At 38.7% G+C, this 19,492-nt stretch overlaps 1 protein-coding gene across 8 annotated transcripts in view; it reads right to left on the bottom strand.

Moving 5' to 3' along the window:
• LOC122833698 (calcium-dependent secretion activator 1) overlaps positions 1 to 19,492 on the bottom strand; it is an 82,871-nt gene that overhangs the window by 36,759 nt on the left and 26,620 nt on the right. For 6 of the 8 annotated variants that reach the window (XR_006371029.1, XM_044121486.1, XM_044121491.1 and 3 more), the window contains exons 12-18: positions 16,459 to 16,646; positions 11,377 to 11,478; positions 11,217 to 11,280; positions 10,198 to 10,321; positions 8,009 to 8,077; positions 4,850 to 4,956; positions 2,347 to 2,503 (exon numbers count right to left, since the gene is read on the bottom strand). Coding sequence is in view for 7 of the 8 variants with exons in the window: in XM_044121486.1 (XP_043977421.1) it covers positions 2,347 to 2,503; positions 4,850 to 4,956; positions 8,009 to 8,077; positions 10,198 to 10,321; positions 11,217 to 11,280; positions 11,377 to 11,478; positions 16,459 to 16,646 (811 nt within the window). In the remaining variant the exon portion in view is untranslated. The remainder of the gene's footprint in view (positions 1 to 2,346; positions 2,504 to 4,849; positions 4,957 to 8,008; positions 8,078 to 10,197; positions 10,322 to 11,216; positions 11,281 to 11,376; positions 11,479 to 16,458; positions 16,647 to 19,492) is intronic. The other 2 variants (XM_044121492.1, XM_044121490.1) reach the window with 1 other exon arrangement.

Below are 19,492 nucleotides of genomic sequence, written 5' to 3'. Positions count from 1 at the left end.
AGGATACACTTCAGTGTTCACAATGTGGACTCAATCTAGAAGGTGCTAATTGTCCCTTGGGAATGTGTCCCCTTTTTAGTTTGCCAGTCGGGAGTCAAGGAGAAGGCGAAGCATCGTCCACTTATTCGGCGTAACTGAAAAGACTGCAAATAGCTTGTTATGCTCACTTGTTAGTGTTATTAAATTGGCCTCCTCCTGATTTTCCTTCACATTTTCAGCAGAAGTGCATAGCAATGGACGTGGTTACACAAGGCAGCATAAAACAAGGACATTGCTGGGTGCTGGTGAGAGTACTGAAGAAAAAGATCACAAACAGAGACAAGCAGGCTGCTATAATTAGAGTTAACGTTTAAGAAGTATGGCAGCCCAAGACTTTGGGCATTGTGTGTAAAGGTTTTGTACAATCTATGAAAACATTAATTCTTTTTAAAGACCTTTAAATATGTTTACATAAAAAAAAATAGGTGCTCTTTGATAGGTTCTACAATTGTTGAACCTCAAGGTAAGAAATGTCAGCATCACTGTAAATTTTCTATTAAACAAAAACACAACTAGAGTTTAATAGCTTAGTTGTAGAGGCTTTTTGACCGAGTAATATGACTGTAAGGTTGAGCTATTTTGTTTTAATAAATTCTAAGTGTTTGTGATTATTCCAGTATCTGTATGAAGTTTGTCTGCTGGCCAGTAGCCTTGAATCCATTCCTTAAGAGTCTGACTCCCCCTCTTTACATAGGAGTCCCTCCAGCCCCGCCTGCAGACACATCAACCAACACAGCCCCACAACATCCAGAGTATTAAAGCGAAGGTATTATGTAAATTATTGATGTACTAATCTCTCATCAAAAACATGCTTTGATTCTTTTGTCCATATCTGAGAAATCCTTCAATCTCCCGTGGCAACCATTCGGGGGTGCCTACGCGCTTGCTCATACAAAGCCCCACATATTTACCCAACGCTTGGAGTTAAAGTCTCCAGCCGAGCATTCCCCTTTCAGCCCTGCCCCGTCTCTGCCTTCTCCGCTCAGTTCCTCCAAACTAGTGGTGGCACCAATTAGCAAACACCTGGTGGAACTTTAGTAAAAAATGTAATCTATTAATAAGTATTGAAATCCAAGGCATGAGCAATACTCGGCATTCTATGTATTTCTATCAAAGGACTGATTTCTATCACACTGCAGCCTGAAGTGACCGGATTCTCATTTTTGCTTTTATTTATTTTATTTTTTTTTGCATTAATGCAACCTGTTTCTGATCTTTTCATGACAGATTTTTTCCACTGTGATTCAGGCCACTTGGACATATACGTATCTAATCTTTTCAAATGTTACCTGAATGGCCAGGTTGCACTCATCTGACCTGAGCGTCATTGACACTCGACAAACGTGACCATTCTGCCTCCTGATATGCGGAAAAACAACAACCATGCCGAACAGTAATGAGGACTGCGTCGCTAACGTGCTTCCTCCAGATCGGACGATTTTAAAATTGTGAGACACGCTCCACCATAACCATTCGCGTATTTTGTGGCGGTTGGTAAAACACTGAACACGCCCTGTGTGTGTGACGTCATCGTGCCCCCGACTGCGCATGCAGAACAGTTCCAGGTCACTTGCAGTTCACACAGGAGATCGCATAGAAGTTGCATATATTTGGAAATGAAAACAACCACAGCAAAAACAAAAGATAAGATTTCACAAAAAAAAAAAAACTGTAATTGAGCATTAAGGCCTAACATTATTAGGTGTCCTTTTCGACTAAAGCAGGAAGTAAAATTACTATGATTTGATGTAGAATCAACTGCTCTGTTATTGAAGCTTATATAAGTTTATAGTGATAACGAGGCTGGAAAAGTCATTTCATAAGTAATGTAGATGATGTCATATTTTGCATTTATAAAAACTCAATTAAATATAATACTCAGAGAATCAAAGTGACTGTACATGTAGTTAACTCCTCCGTAACACCAAATGTCAGTCTGCTTCTTACATGTGTCGACTTAACTGGAAAGGATTTAGCGTTACAACCTCCATATTCCACGCAGAGTACACACACACAGTTCAGAGTTTACTAAAACTCTGACCCATCTGTCTCTGCAATCTGGCAACGCAAAATATGATTCTAGTGGCATCTGTGCAGTCGCTCCCTCTACATACAAACAAGTTAATTGCTTGAATGAAGTAGCTCACTTATGGGCTCAACATGCTGTCAACCCCCCGCCAAACTACATCTACAGGTTGAAAAAACAAAAATGTGTAACTACACCAGCTCATCTCACAGTTCGACCTGAATTAGAAATACATTTCATTGTGTCCGCATGGGATTGTTATTAATTTCTGAGTCACTCACAATCCACTCTCAGGAAGTCGTTGAGCAGCTGGAAAAGAGGGAAACTGTCCCAGCTGTCAGGCGGCTGGATTTCAAGGGCTGCATCCATGTCGGCCGAGTAAAGACACAGGAAGGTCTCAGCATGTTCCACCATCAGGTCCGACCACCACGCAAAGGCCTTCACACAGAACGCACATCCACAGACAAGAGTCCAAAAAGCAAAGGGAAAACAAAAAGTTGAGAATGAGGAAAATATGTATAACTATAATAGGTGAAAGTGAATCTCTATTAATATGTGTTGCTAAAATCTTAAATAACAATAAAATGTAACCTCACTGATGTGCTGGAATGACTCTTGGCTCTCTCTTTTACTCATTACCACGTGGAATTAAGTTGCTGAAAATAAAGAATTCATCGTGGGATCTCCAGAGGAGGCTTCTTCAAAACGTAGGGCACAAACAACAGTTTTTTTGGCACAGAGATCGACATGCTTTCCTCAAGGCCTGCTGAGGGAACAGCAGAAGCTCCTTGACAAGCATGGTAGGGAGCTACTTAAACACTTACCCACAGCTCCTTCACTTAGTCGGTCGGAAGAAAAGAGCCAGCGAGGTGTGCCGCACACACATCTCTTAATCAAATAGATGCAGTGGAGCAGGTGTTGGCAGCCCCGCTACTCTCATGCACATCGAAAATACAATATTCTCCATGCACCGCTGCTCTTGCTGAGCCTCTTAGGACAGACTTCTGAGGATCAGTGGTGTTCACATCAAGCTGTTAGCACTGTAATGTGAATGTGCCCACTAGTTTCTATGGCACTCATTGTGGTGGGAGAGGTAGAGGAGGATGAGGGGCTCATGCACTTGCCATAGCAGCTCTTAGCAGCAAATACTTGATGTGGGAAAAGTTGGGAAGAGCAGGACAAGTCGTTGCCACTCATGTAACAGCGTCTGATGACAACTTGCTCTGACTTGAATGAGTTTCATGTGCAATATATTCAGTTATTTAAACATACAAAGGTGGCAATAAGTTTTAAAAAAAGAACATCTGGATGAAATACTCGGTGGGGCTATGAAAAGTTTTTTAAAATGATGTCTTCTACACATACTTTGTATTGCAAAGGCATTGTTGCATAAATGTCTACCAGTAGAGATTTGGCTGTATTTCCTATGAAGGTGGCCTTAATAAAGCGCCATAAACATAATAGATAAATGAGATGAATTGGACTTGCAGAAAATGATTTTTTTTAAATAGAAAAGCTTAAAACTTTTTTATGGTAATTAAATGGAAGTTTTGAGGCTGCTAAAAGGTTTTTGTTTCAAAATTGTAAAAACTTGCTGAATATTGGTTACATGACAAATTTGCGCCTAAACACTTTTACAAGATATCCAAACATAGGTAAATGCTAATTTGAGATACCTGGGATTGAAGAAATAATACATGGTACTGTTTTTTGATTTGGAGTATCTACTGACACCACCTTTGTTTGTCCACAGATTTCCTAACTGAAAAGCTTTTCTTTTTTTTGTCCACTTTTTACCAAAAAGATTTAGCCTTCCGTTTGCAGGTTTCAAGCTTTACTAGACATTGTTTGAAAGATCATTTTATTTCAATCCACTAACGATAATTAAAAAAATGGTTACATAAGCGGCAAGGAGGAGCGGGGTTGTAAACATGAGTAAAATTGAAGACGGATATCAATAGAATGAGCGATACTGGAGGTGTGGCATCAGGCAATAGAAAGCAGGCCTCACATTTCTCATCTCATTCAACAACAGGAACTTTATTCCTGTGCCTTTTTCTTTATAGTTAGCTTGCTACAGTAAGTAGGAGACAGGTTGGCTTATTAAGGAATGACTTAGGGTAAATTCTTGAAATCAAATAACAGCAACAGACAACTCTGAAATTTCTGGGGGTCTTCTCAGGGCAAAGGTCTGTTTTCAACACTGCTGAAGTGCTTGTCAGTCCTTCTGTATGCAACTTTATCATACAAAGTACTGGTACAAGCACTTGGCTAGCAGTGGATATGTGGTAAGCATAAAGGATCCTCTGCAACAACAACTGTGTCATTATGTGCATGCGGAGGGCCTGGAGGGATCAGGACAGAGGGTCAGAGATAATACGCTGAATCACATACCTCTTTTCCCTGCTCAATATATGCAATGTGCAGACCAAATAAACAATTCAAATAAAAAGCAGAAAGGAAGTAAATACATTTTATTTCATAGCACGCAATAAAGCGAAAAAATAATTAAAGAGACAGGCATATGAGATGATAGGTCTATGAAGCTAACATGCGTCTCTTTTCAGATTAACGTCCTCCAAGGTCACTTACTGCATATGTACTTATTATTGACCTTATACTATTATGACTCCATTGTGACTCCATTGTTAGAGTGTGAACAGTTTTTGGTTTGAATATCTCCTTGGCTTAGACGTCTTCATTATTAATAATAATCGTTCTTACGGGCATTACACAAATCAGTAGCTGAAAGATGAAGGTGAAGATGCTTAGCAGCTCACTGACCTCAGCATGGTGTTCCTCATTCTGCTGAAGCACCTCGATAACCAGCTCAGACAAACGGATAGTGTCCTCCAGCTTTTTGGCAGGGGTGACTAAACGTCCTACGTTTTCTGAAGCACAGGGGTTAAAAATCAACAATCACATTTTCCCCCTCCCTGAGGCACGGTATTTTGGATAATGTTTGCATGCAACCTAAGTGTCCTAATGATCAAAAGGAAGTACCATGCATGCTTTTAAACTGATTAGACATTAGATCTGTAAGTTTCAGCCACTCAAGAATTTGGATGTAACTGGTGTCTCTCAAGTGGCTCATATTTGGCCTTAAATCGATTCAAAACAAGTATGTACGCTAAAAAGCTTTTAGTATATATACATGTTTTATAGCAGGTTGAGTAAAAGAAAGAATAAAATATCCTCTTACTATAACAGGAATCAGAGCACAACACTGAACATTGACTTCCATCTCAGAGTTTAGTTATTTAAGTACAATTTAAAACCAATTCACATTTGCCTTGGTTAAAGGTCATTGTGCAAAATCACACACAATGCATGTTTAACACCACCAAAACTGTGTTCGTTTTGGATGTAAAAGAAAGCTGTCTGTCTGTCTAGCTAGTTAAATAGCTGTCTGTCTGCTTATTTATCTATTTATCTACATCAATCTCTCTGTAGATACATAGATATATATGAGGAGTTGTTCCTTTACAGAACAGTGATAACATCATCTAATAAAAGCATGGACATGACGAGGGACATAAGCAGCAACACTGAACACTTATCATGCAGTAATGTTGTCATCTTTCGATTTTATCCAGAGCTTCTAAGTTACAATGTGTCTGCTGAACTTACATTTCACAATAAATGTATAAATACATGAGCCAAAACATTGTGACCATTCAGAGAAAGATGATGATAACCATCTCATAACACTGGTGGAAGTCTGGTTAGTTATAATTTATTTTCAAAATCAGCTCACTGGCAGTTTCATGTTGACACGTTTCCAAAATCCTGACAAACAAGTGTGTTACTCCGCAATGGTCATAATATGTCGGCTCATCACTGCAGGCTACACTAAATGAAAACTTGACCTCCACACCTTCATTGTGTTCAGTGAGAGGTGTATTTATACTATGGCCAGAAAATAATCTAACTACTTGTTTGACAGAGCCTTGTGGAATCAACTTTGTGTTTGTAAGTCAGAGTAGATTTACAAATCTGTACGTAAAAGGCCATGGTATAAGGATGAGAATGAGCTTAAAAGTGTTAAAATGCAGATGATTTTGATAAGGTATATAAGGCAGATAATGGAATTTGAGGCAGAAACACCATAATACAAATCAAAGTGCTTCCACTTCATCCATTATGCTCATATATCAGAAGAGCAAGTTAAGTTTTATCACTTACAACGGGACAGTGAAGTTAGCAGGCATAAAAGGCAGGCCAGGACTCTAAAAGTAAAAATTGAATTATTTGAGACTGGAGTAATTTGGTTGGATGATCATTCAGAGGAAGAATACACAATGACCAGGCTGCTCAGCCTACTTTCAGACAAAGAGTGCATAAAGAAACATTTAATGGGAGATTGTAAGATTCAAGTCAAATACGGTGGGTCTCATCCATTTATCATTTTATATTAATTAACCCAGTGAACTACAGTTTTGAGGCCGATTCACAAGTTTTCTTAAAAAAGAAATACATATGATGGCAGTACCACCATCAAGTGACAGTGATCTTGCTATTATAAACAGTCATGTATGAAAAATGAGAATAGCAGGTGACCAAAGACGCACCCTTGTGGTATGCCTGTCAAGATGCATTCTGCCATTCGGGCCATTTATTGCTAAGGAAGTGCAGCAACAGACAGGAAGCTGGCTGCAAAGATAGCTTATTATTGTTCAGGTGTGTAAGGATTGTTTGTCGACCTGCTTGACAAACAGGTTATATCATTAGGTATACTAATAACTAATGGAAATCAGAAATTATTTTAATTTTAAATTACATAGCTAGTACCATGAGCTGAAGCGAGCTTTAATCTTTTTCAGGTTCTGCCCGGAAATGCTAAAATGCTTTGAAATGATGGCTGCGCTACTGCTGTTTTGCAGTCGGACATGTTCTTAAAAGTTTCTCTTTCAGTTAGAAATGAATTAATTTGATGCTTTAGTTTCTTTACTTATTATTGTGAAGCTTCGCCATGACATTAATAAGGCTTCTACTGATACTTTAGCTTCTAATGTTTGCAAAAAGCTGATCAGCATATTTGTCTTGACTTTTCTCTCCACACTGAGAATATAAGAGGTTTGTGAGATCAACGTTTTCTGAGTAATGCACTAGATAAGGTTACGTTTAGGACATCACCTTGATCCTTTGCTTTTTTCTGAGATTTATCTACTAGGTGTGAGGTAAATTAAAAGAGCAGGTTGCCAGGATGGAGAAGAGGAGGAATGAGAATGGAGAGGTTATCAGGATCAGGGTAAGAGAGAAGACATGAACATTAAGTACATATAGCATAGGCAAAATACAGAGGAAGACATACATCAATAAATGCCAATTTTACACAGACTTTTAAAAATGTTTAACCTACTGTACCCACAGGTTTATTCTTAAGGCGTCATTCTAAATATTAACCACAAGAAAATCAAACACATGATTTTTTATTTCAGGTATGTGTAATTTCAGGTATTTGCAACTATTATCCGGATGTAATGTCTAGTTGAAGTTCTACACATAAACATAGTTGTTTGTGTCAACAAAGTGAGACCTAAAAATGTCCAAAACCGTTGTTCAGATGTGCTGTTGCTATGGCTTTAACACTTGAAACTATTTACATGAAAGCAAAGTAAAAATGCATTCAAGTCGCAGACAGACAGAAAATGGGAGGCAAAAGCAGGACAGGCAACACAGATAAAGCAAGTAAGTAAGTAAAGAAATCTATAAAGCACTTTTGACAGTTGTGGGAAAATCGCTGTAGGACACTTGGAACATAATCTAGAGAATATCACAAGTTAGTCTTAATAAACAGAGTACAATCAAACCAAAAGATGCTAGTCAGCATAAAAAAAAGAAACATTTGAGATGGTTGACACACACTCTGTCTAAAACAGGAACAATACAAGAATCCATAGGAAGGCGAAACAAAGCGGGGAAGAAGCGAAAGATACTCACGAATAGTTAAATCCATCACTTGAGATGCCAAGCAGAAGACAGGATGCTCATACATCTCTCTTTTTTTCCCTACAAACAGAGGAAGGATACCAAGGCATGCAAGAGGCCAAGGTCAGAGAGGATGAGCATAGGAAAGACCGGTGGCTCAGGGGAATACTGAATGTTAAAATACCAGAATGATAGTTGTGGAATATTGTTTGACTTACTAGTTAATGTAGTTAGTAAGGGAAACGAATGTTATTCATTTAATGCCCTTCTATTTGAGTACGAGAATATCTAGCTATAAACGTGCATCTGTATAATAAAATTAATCTTGTACAAAACTGTCAAGTAGGGGACAAAAAAACTCACCTTGTAATTCAGAGGGTCTGGTCTCAGAATATCAAACTTTTATTTCTTTAATTTGGCTGTAACTATTCTGTAACCATGTAGACACGCTTAGTAACATACAGAGCATCCAGCTTCTCTTTTTTTACTCACATGTTGCTGTGTTACAGTCTTATTCCAAAATGTGTAAAATTTCTTCCTTTCCTCAAATTAAATCATGAAACATGTTCATGCCGGTGATTAGACACTTTTCCTCACTTTCTGTGTCGGCACGCAGATCTGTTTCCATGACAATCGACACAAAATCTTCGTTAACCCTCAGAGCACAGAGTAATATATTGTCCAGAATGTCCTGCACTGTAGCTAACTTCCTGGTTTTGAAACGGTCTCTAGTCAGGTTGTATTCAGACAGGTTTCCTACCGTTTTAGAGTCCACTTCAACTGGACCGAGACCGAGGTTTTTAGGATCGGAGTTCGCTTTTTAAGTCTGTTTTGAAATTCAAATTTGCAATCTCACCAACCAAAAAATCGGACTTTTTAGACAAACGGATTAGAGTCTGATTCAGGACTTTAATCCTGGGTTGGTCTGAATGCACCCTGAATGCATCCACCAATTATTCTGTCATGTTTTTGATATCAAGCCCTTTATTCTAGTGGTATCAGGTTGTTTTATTAATAGACTTTATTTGGTTGTAAAAGTTCAGCTCTGCATCCATGATGTCGCCTCGTTTTTGTGAAGTTTGATGAGATTTTGCTTAGGACTCCTAGGCATGTTGCAATAACAAATTTTGACGGCCGATAAATTTTCCCAGAACGTATTGCGATAAATGATAACACTGCTGTTTTGAAAACATTTTGAAGTAATATAATAGTAACAATGGCATAAAAATGCGAGAACACATTCTCAAAGATCAATAAACTTTACATTCTAATAAACATTTAGACACTGGAACTGGAGGACACTTGAAATATCCGAGATAAAGAAAACAACAGAAACAACAAATAAAATAAATTATGAAGTCACTGTAAACAAAATTATCTTTCAAAAAAAAAAAAAAGGACTAGTTGAGATCAAAACACCAGACTGAATATTTTCATTGTTCAGTTTTTGGTTAAAAAAACAAAAAAAACAAAGAGAGAGAGAGAGAATAAAATCGAGCAAATGAAAATTATGGAGTTAATGTTTATCATGCAATTAACTGATTTATTGTGACAGGCCTAAGGAAGCCAAATGGCCAATTAATTTTTTCTAAAAAATAAAATAAACATTCAAGTTGCAATATAGGCTTCAGCAGCTCTTTTGCTGTTTGGGTCTAAAAAGAAAAAAAAAAAAAAAAAGAAAAAAAAAAAAAGGGTATGAAAGGAATACAAACAAGGAAAGAGGAGGCAGAGAAAACCAGCAGAAGGACCACAACTTCAGATACAAGACCAAACAAGCTGGGATATGTAGGCAGAATGCAATTCTGCTGAAAGAGGCAGAAATACAGTTAGCAAAGAAACAGTATAGAATGCATTTTTACTTCAATGCAGACTTTTGTATTAAATAACATATAAGCTTGTTATATAATAACAAGCTAACATATTTAGATTTTTCGGCCTCAAAAAAAGGGGGTTTGTCTGTCAATGAAACTAACTAAAGAAGCGTGAACGGCTCTAGCCTGTCCTGGGAGATCAGTGTACTGACCCATTGGACCAGAACCAGTTGATGACACGGCTTCCAAAATCATCACTGGATTCAATCAACTGATCCTCTGCAATCAAGATGGATTTTAACTCTGAACTCTTTAAACCGTTACAACAGTCAGAACATTTTCGTGTTGTATCGTCACTTCAACACAAACAGTGACGGAGCCTCAACGTACCTTCCAGTTTTGCATACTCTGACAGGCGTTGGTAGTTGACTATGGCGGCCTGTTCCAGACACTTCCTGATCACAGCTTTGACATCTTCTTGTGGGACTGGTGTCACAACATCTTTCATCAGAACCTTCCCAAAATAAAGATGGCAACATAGTAACATGTCGTCACTTTTTTATCTCATAAATACAAAGCAAATGCATGTTAATAAAGTTGAATTGCAAAAGTAATGCTCTTTAAAGTAATGACATTTTCCCCTGCTAAGAAAGTTTGACTGCATTAGAGGGTTTCTATCTGGTTATTTTTATTTTGTGTCCCCCCCCATCTAACTGGACAAGACAAAACAATCTATCCAGATCCAAATATACAATAATAGTTGTCCATCCTACACACAGAAACACAAAACTATCCCCATATGAGTCTAGAAAAAGTCAGAGTTGCCGGTGAGATGATGGTTCTTTGAGTCAAAATATAGTGAAGTGGTTCAAATAAACAGCAGCAATGTTGTCTTGATTTATTTAAGCTTTTATGTTCTCTTGAGACACAGCTCACTGTGAATCTATGAATGGAAAATTCTGAACACAGAAAATTGGTTCTGATAAAAGTCTAAAACAATTCAACGGATGCTCTTTCACACTTGCTTTGTTTGTAGTTTCTGTCTGTCTGTCTGTCTGTATAGCTCTAGTCTTCCACGAAGAAAAAATATTTTACTCTCAACATTCTTTCAGCTTTTAGCAGCTCAACTCTTTCCATGATAACTTGTGAGAAAGTGGATGAAAATGTGCCAGAACTCTGTATGTAGACAACCAGAGACACTCCAGGACTGGAAAACTAAGGAGAAAGCTAGAATTTCAAGAAGAGTCAGAAACAAGCACAATAAAACTATTAGAGCAATGTGGCCAAAATATACAAACAATCAGAGAACAGAGAACATTGATATGAGGACCAAAAGCAAATTTTCCAGATCAGTACAACATATGTATATGTCTTACCAAAAATGTTTGTGTTAGTAAAGTATGACGTACCCTTTCAAGCAAGGACAGAGTTGCTTTTAGTGCTCCCTCTGGTCGTCCAAATGGAAAACAGTATCTAACAAAAGAATTAGTTTATTTTTTTATTTTCAAAATCTCAAATATTCTCAACGTTTTCAAAGTCTCGACATGTTGTCTTCGGTCCGATTTCTACCTGAAATGTGTGATCTGGTTCTCCAGAAGAACTCGTAGTCTCTCTTTGATTTCTTCAAAACGCTCCTTTTCCTCCACAGTCACTGTGCCGATCCCATCGGGTCTGAAAGACGATTACAACAAGAATGAGTTGACCACAGAGAGTACCAACAAGGCTTCACACTGCACAATAAAGGAAGCATAAATATAACAAGTCAGGCTTCAGGAAAATATCCATTCATGTGCCATTAACAGAATGTAGAAAGTCTAAAGATGTCATCCAAAGACCAGACAAGCGGGATAATCTACCAAACAAGCACAAGTAAACCGTTCAGCTAAAAATGAAACAGCTGCATTGATTTCTTTTTGTAACTTGACAGTCAAAGCAGAGGAAAGGTGAGAACATTTCAGAGTGACAGGAAAAGCGAAGTGACACAGGATCAGCAGTAATTCGCTCTGACTCCTACTAGCATGTGGATGGCGTGAGACCAGAGGGGGAGGCTCATGCTGAGCTGCTTCAAAAATGTGGAGCAGCATTCAAGGAGTTCTGACACATTATGTTTGATGATTGGTTATGTTATGTTCCTCTTAGTTGGTCTATACAAATGCAGTATTTGGAAAGGGAGGTGTGTGTGTGTGTGTGTGTGTGTGTGTGTGTGGGAGGGGTGATGGGTTTCTGAAACGTTAACAATAAAAAGGTAAAACGTCTGTGATAGGCTGATTTAGCTTCAAGTCTTTCATTAATTACTGAGGCCATTGCTGGTGTTTGCTAAGCTTCTTTTGCAACTGGACTTCAGCTGAGATTGACCAAACACTTTTTTTATTGGATGATAATCCAAAGGAAATAAAGTTTGGATCTTATAATGGATGACCTGTGGTACAAAATCCGATCTGCTTGCTGAGCTTGCTTTATTCTTCTCTGCTTATGAGTGGCTGCAATCCTCTTCCTTCCAGCTTCTAGAATCTAGACTATTAAAACAGATAGTTTTAAAGACACAGTAAAACTGAGTCTTTTTCCTGAGAATAAAATAAAAATTCCTAGAACTTATCAAGATATAAACATCTGTCCACAAAAACGTCCCTACTCAGCTGTCTGGGAAGTGTGTATATAGTGTGTGAAGGTATGCACTACAAAAACACAACATCTTAGCAAGTAGATGTTGTCTAGGTTTTAGTACAAATATCTTAGTACACTTAAAATAAGAAAAACTTACCTAGAAGTAAATTTTCAGCAAGATACAGCAGCTTGTTTTAAGTCAATAATTTATTAATATTGATTTTAAAAAGTGCTAGTTCTATTGCCAGATTATTTCCCTTACAACAAGACATTTTTCCCATGTTATAAGTGACATTATCTGACAATGGAAATAGAATATTTTTTTTAATCAATACTAAGAATTAATTGACTTAAAACAAGCTCCTATAGCTCACTGAAAAGTTACTGGCCTGTTAGGTTTTCGTACCAAAATATTTGCACTAGAAAGTGCTTGGTAAGATTTTGTGTTTTTGCAGCGTAACACATCTGTGAAACCTTGTGTTTCGGATGGTATTCTTCTCATTTATGATTTTTAAAAAAAATTTTTAACACAGATCAGTTGGTGCAGCATAATCTAAAGTTTCCACGAGTCTTGTAGCATGTTTATCGTTTGTGACACGGTTGTGTCTGAGTGGGCTGTGAGCAGAGTGCATGTGACAGAGCAGGCGTCGGACTGTTGGCAATGACAGTATGATGAGAAGCAGAGGACATGACACCCCCCTTCCCTCACATGTCATTTCAGTGGACAACGAGGAAGTATCCGCTGCAAGGGAGCTGCGTTAAGACTCGGAGAGGCGCCACTTTTTGGTCCGCTCCTTAAAATCTTTCGGATGGTTAGGAAGCCTCGTTTTCGACGCTGGGCTTTGTTTACAGTCTGGCAATAATGTTGCTTCAATATGAATGAGAATCAAACAAAACGAGTGGACGTTATTAGCACAATAAAAATGTCTCCAGGATCAGGATTAAAAAAAAATTTTAAAAATCATCTTTCTTGTCACTATGAAAGAAAGGAGAAGGAGATTTCACACTAATTAAACTCCTGCAGGGCTCTGTTTTTTCCCCCCCTCGTGTTTTGTCTGACCTGTTGACCTCACTGCTCAAACGATGACAGCGAGAAAGTGAGCCATCAGTGGCTCCTTTTAATGTAAACTAAAAGCTCACCTGTTAAAAGTTGCTTTTGAAACATAATAAATGAAACGTTCTGATGTTTGACGATGAAATTTGACAAAATGTTAATGTTTCAATTGTTGACTGTGTGTTCTATGACTTTGTATTATTGTGCATTTATGATGAAGGCCCCGGGGCCAAATCCGGCCCAACATTGCTTTTATGTGGCCCTCTATACTCTAAAGAGACACATAAATAAAACCATAAAGATAACAGTGTGTTTAAATATTGTCGTATCAATCAATACAAAGCAGGTTTACTACATATTGGATCAATCAGTCCCTCCACTTTCTTGCGAAATATTGTGATAATTCATGCCAAATCAACAAATGCCTGCATTTTTTCTTTTTTGCGCTAGTCCATAATTGTGAATTCATTGCCAATTTCTCGCAAACATTGTGAAAAACATTAGGTGCAAGTGACGGTTTACTCCCACCTGCAGGTGGCAGCATTTCTTACTTCTACTAAACAGCTGCCTCAGCCTCACTTAATGTCAAGTTATAATCCATAATGATAAGGCGAGTAATAAAAACTAAAATTTACCATCATATGTAGGCACAAATATTTCTAAAATACTACCACAAACACTTTAAAAAAAATAAAAAAATCACAAAGACAGTCGCGAAATCCTGGAGTGACTGAAAAAATGAAAGAATTTATTTATATTTTACCTGTTAAACATGTTTTATTAAGAACATTCACAGTCTTGTTTGGGCCCAAAATGAATATGAGTTTGACAGAACTGATGGAACTCACTATGAACTGCCTTGTTGCTGAAATGTACTTCACAAATAAACTTAATTGATTGATGATTGATTATCCATCCATCTACCCATTCATACTTACAGATAATGTAAATGATGTGAATATTATGACATTACCTGCATAACTGTTGAGTACAAATTCATACTGGACATACTGAAGTCCACTTCTACACGCATCAAGCAGAGACCTGCTCTGCCAAGTCCAGCGACGGTGCCTGGAGGTCGGGACGTGACAGGTTGACAAGCTGTCATGTGTGACGGGCCAGTGTCCCAGCTGCCAGCGCTGCTGTGTGTGCTACTGTGCACACACCTCATCCATTTCACCACCACTACTCGTTCACCCGAGCCTGGAGGTGCTGGCACACACCGAGCTGAACTCGGCCGGCCCCCTGGCCCCGCTAAAGTGTCAGGATTTGACTTTTGTCCAGCTGAATATTGATTCTATTTAGATACGCCGCTTAGCTCGGAAGTTTTCCCCAAATGGGGCGCAGCAGAAGAATTGGGTTTGAGTCGAAAATGGCGTCCCTGTTTTATTTAGGGTGTATTTATGTTTCTATTTATTTATTTTTGTTAATTAAAGATAAATAAATAAAATTAGACATTAAAGACTATGTATGTCTTTCATGTCGAAACATCAGTGACAGGTTTGAGAAAAAAAATCAGGACTAGGTTGATCGACTATCTAATGCGGAAACATCATAGTACCATTTTTTAAAATGGTACTATGGTCTTATCAATCAATACAAAGCAGGTTTTATCTGTTTACTACATTTTGGATCCATCAGTCCCAATGTTGTCGCATGCATAAGTATTTAACCCTTTCAGTTTAACACCCCCAAAATGAAACCCAGTGGAAGTCATTACTGTCAGGAGAAACTTAAGGACTGTTCAGTGAGACCAGCCTGCTCTCCAAGAATCTTTCTTCATCAGGGATGGGAAAGCTTGTCAGAGGGCAAATGGAGCTTAAACAGTTTATACAGTAAAATCTAATGAGTCTGCTTGAAGGTTAATAATATGTTAAAATGGTCCAAACCTAAATCCAACTGGGAACCCATAGTAAGGGTTAAAAGCTGACGCTCTCCATCCAGTTAGACTGACGATTAGCGAGTTTAGAAAGAACTAAAGTCCATTTCTAAATATATAAAGCTGAAGGAGCGATACGACAACGACTCAGAATCTGAAAGAAGTTCTAGGGGTGTGAATGGATTTGCCAGAAATGTCTACCTCTTCCCATTTGTTTGAGCTTTGAACTGGTTAATATTTATTCCTCTGAAAATTGAGTTTGTACATTTGCCTTGTTTGCTATCTATGTTAATCTACAGAAACTAAACAACATTTGGGACTTGACTGCGGTTGTGTAAAGTAGCCTCTGTGTGATGAAGCCGCTTACCTTCCAGGCCCTGAGAGAATCGCGGCTCTGAAGTCCTTTCTCTTTATGAACGCCATAATTTTGAGCTCTCTTTTTATGGTTTGACTTGGGGCGTCAGGGTTGGAGGGGATCAGAGCGTGTTCGAGTTCGGCTTGACGTATCAGGCGGTTTATTAATTCAGGCACACATTGACTAAGTGTGGTTAAGAGGAAGTGGTTAAGGGTTCAGGGAACGGTGAACGGGAAGTCATTTTGTAAATGTGGAAAGAGGTTATGTGGGAAAGAGACAAAATAAAGCAGAGAGGTGAGCATGCAGGCAAAACAAAACACCAAAATGTAAAAAACAAAGACTTAAAAATAAAATATGAAAGCAGATGCAAGAAATGGGATAATATGCATATAAAGTTCTGTTCAAAATAGGAATGGTGTTTTAAAAAGAACCAAAATCTCAAAACCCTCATTAACGTTCACTGCAATCAACAATGCTAGCAATTTTTCTAATAAATAAAAGAAAGTCAAATTTGTTCTCGTGATTTTGAACAGAAATCATGAGATTGCTTAATAAAGCATTCAGCTGTTAAAGAAACAATCCGATCTCTGCTGTGGAAGCTTTTAAGTCTGAATTTTTACTCCAGATATTTTTGGGATGTGGTCAAACACTTGCTCTTTATTTTTTAAAGATACAACGAGGATAATTAATTTCTCCAGAATCAATTTGTAGCACTAGGAGGGAAAGAAAACCCCTACCTGCAGGCAGTTTGATCTTTACCTGTTCCCATGTACGTGGGAGGCACAGAAAGCATAGCTGTAGTGAAGCAGCGTGGGGTCAATCATGGCTCCATTCTCGGCCCTCTCCAGCAGATCACTAAGGTAACACAAGTGCCGATGGCAGCCTCTGACGCCGTAGCGGGCACAATATTCATCCAAGACAAACACCTGGCCGGGACTGAACCAACCCTGTGAGAAACACACACACACACACACACACACACCCACACACACACACAGCACTCCTTTATGAGCTCTGGAGGGGCAAGCGGGCCTGAAAATCTCTAAGCTTAGCTGCTGCTTTTAGGAAACCACTCACGACATGTGATGATATTACACTGAAATGTAAAAAATTAAGCAAATTGAAGAAAACACGTTTGCATTCCGAGAAAAAAAAAAAACAAATATTGTGATAAACTGGGTAGAGCTAATCTTCTAAACTTCTGTTAAAATAAATAAATAAATACCATGACCAAATGGAAAGATGGTAAACACAAACACTTGATTTTAAGTGTTATTTCTTTCCCAAAGGGAATCGGGTTTCCTTGTTACTCCACCTGGATGTGACGTTTATTTAAAACTTGCCATAATTTGCAGAAAGTTTACCAAGGTATCAGTCAGATGAGGAGTATAAAAAAAAAAAAATCTGTAGAACTTTATATGAGATGCAGTTCAGCTCAAACTGATTCACATCTCTGGCAAATTTGCAATATTTTACATTCAACCAAAAAGTTGTTTACGTTCTTAAAATGACACAGATGTCTCTCAAAAGATAAAATCAAAAATCTGTTTTAATTTTTTTAAGTTCACATTATATATATATATATATATATATATATATATATATATATATATATATATACTTCTTCCTCTTAGCTCTCCTCTATATAGCTATATATGATATCTTGGCTGTGCCTAGGACTGCACATTTCTGGACTGAGATGTCTGATGTTGTTCCTGGGATCTGTTGTAGCCACTGTTCCAGTTTGGGGGTGACTGCCCCGAGGGTCCCGATGACCACAGGCACCACTGTGGTCTTCACCTTCCAGGCCCTCTCCAGTTCCTCCCTTAGGCCCTGGTATTTCTCTAGTTTCTCATGCTCCTTTTCCTGATGTTGCAGTCACTTGGTATTGCCACATCCACCACAAGCTTTCCTCTGTTGTTTATCCACCACGACTATGTCTGGTTGGTTCGCCCTCACCATTTTGTCTGTCTGGATCTGGAAGTCCCACAGGATCTTAGCTCGGTCATTCTCCACTACCTTCGGGGTGTTTCCCACTTTGATCTTGGGGTTCCAGTCCATATTCTGCACAGATGTTTCTGTACACTATGCCTGCCACTTGGTTGTGTCGTTCCATGTATTCTTTCCCTGCCAGTATCTTGCACCCTGCTGTTATGTGTTGGACTGTCTCAGGGGCCTCCTTGCACAACCTACACCTTGGGTCTTGTCTGGTGTGGTAGATCTGGGCCTCAATTGCTCTGGTGTTTAGGGCCTGTTCCTGGGCGGCCATGATGAGGGCCTCTGTGCTGTCCTTCAGTCCAGCTTTTTCCAGCCATTGGTAGGATTTTCTGATGTCAGCCACTTGATTGTTGCCGGTGGTATCCCATGATGGTTCCTCCGGCACCTCAGCTTCTGTTCCCCATTGTTTGAGACATTCACTGAGCACATTGTCTGTTGAGGCTTTGTCCCTGATGTATCTATGGATCTTGGATGTCTCGTCTTGGATAGTGGTTCTCACACTCACTAGTCCTCTGCCTCCTTCTTTGCGGTTCGTGTAGAGTCTCAGGGTGCTGGATTTGGGGTGGAACCCTCCATGCATTGTTAGTAGTTTCGGTCTTAACATCTGTGGCCTGTATCTCCTCCTTTGGCCAGCTAATTATTCCTGCAGGGTATCGGATTACTGGTAGGGCATAGCTGTTTATTGCACGGATCTTGTTCTTGCCATTGAGCTGGCTTCTCAGGACTTGTCTTATTCGTTGAAGGTATTTGGTTGTGGCTCTTTTTCTTGTGATCTCATCAAGGTTGCCATTTGCTTGTGATATTCCCAGGTATTTGTAACCTTCCTCTATGTCTGCTATTGTTCCTTCTGGGAGTGAGATCCCTTCTGTGCGGATGACCTTCCCTCTCTTTGTAACCATCCGACCACACTTCTCTAGTCCGAATGACATCCCAATGTCCGTGCTGTATATCCTGGTGGTGTGGATCAGTGAGTCGATGTCTCGCTCGCTCTTGGCGTACAGCTTGATGTCATCCATGTAGAGGAGGTGGCTGATGTTGGCTCCATTCTTGAGTCGGTATCCGTAGCCAGTCTTGTTGATGATTTGGCTGAGGGGGTTCAGGCCTATGCAGAACAGTAGCGGGGACAGCGCATCTCCTTGGTATATGCCACATTTGATGGATACTTGTGCACGTGGCTTGCAGTTGGCTTCAAGGGTGGTCTTCCACATCCGCATTGAGTTTGCAATGAAGGTTCTCAAGGTTCTGTTGATGTTGTATATATATATATATATATATATATATATATATATATATATATATATATATATATATATATATATATATATGTATGTAAAAATCTTTGGTAAATAAAAACAGAAGAAAAAAAACACTGAAAAACTCTGTATTGGTATAACAGCTCCCGAGCAGCTTTTTGCATGTTTAAGCTGGTATTTATATTGTTGTTAAACCTGCTTTCACACTAATTTTCAGCTCTCAGCACAGGTTCAAGTCAGGACCTTTCAAAATGTTACTTTGTCTTCCAGTTATCAGAAGAATAGAACAGAAAGAGCCTCTAATGTCCCAAGAAGGGACGTTAAAGCAGCAACAGATATGAAGATTCACACTAAAAGTTCACTATATGTAAAAACGATATGTAGGTGAAGTAAAAGATTAAAACAGAAATTTGCAAGGGGTTTGAATAATTTTGAGAACATGTGTTAAAACAGGGGTTTCTCAAAATGTGATGAAAATTAAAAGTGTTTGTCAATCAGTTGGAATCGTGAGCCATTATGAATACTAGTCAGTTTTATGCTAG

Source organism: Gambusia affinis, linkage group LG07 (genome assembly GCF_019740435.1).
Source record: "Gambusia affinis linkage group LG07, SWU_Gaff_1.0, whole genome shotgun sequence".
NCBI lineage: Eukaryota > Metazoa > Chordata > Actinopteri > Cyprinodontiformes > Poeciliidae > Gambusia > Gambusia affinis.
Note: the sequence above shows the minus strand (reverse complement) of the source record. Positions and strands in the feature narration are given on the sequence as shown.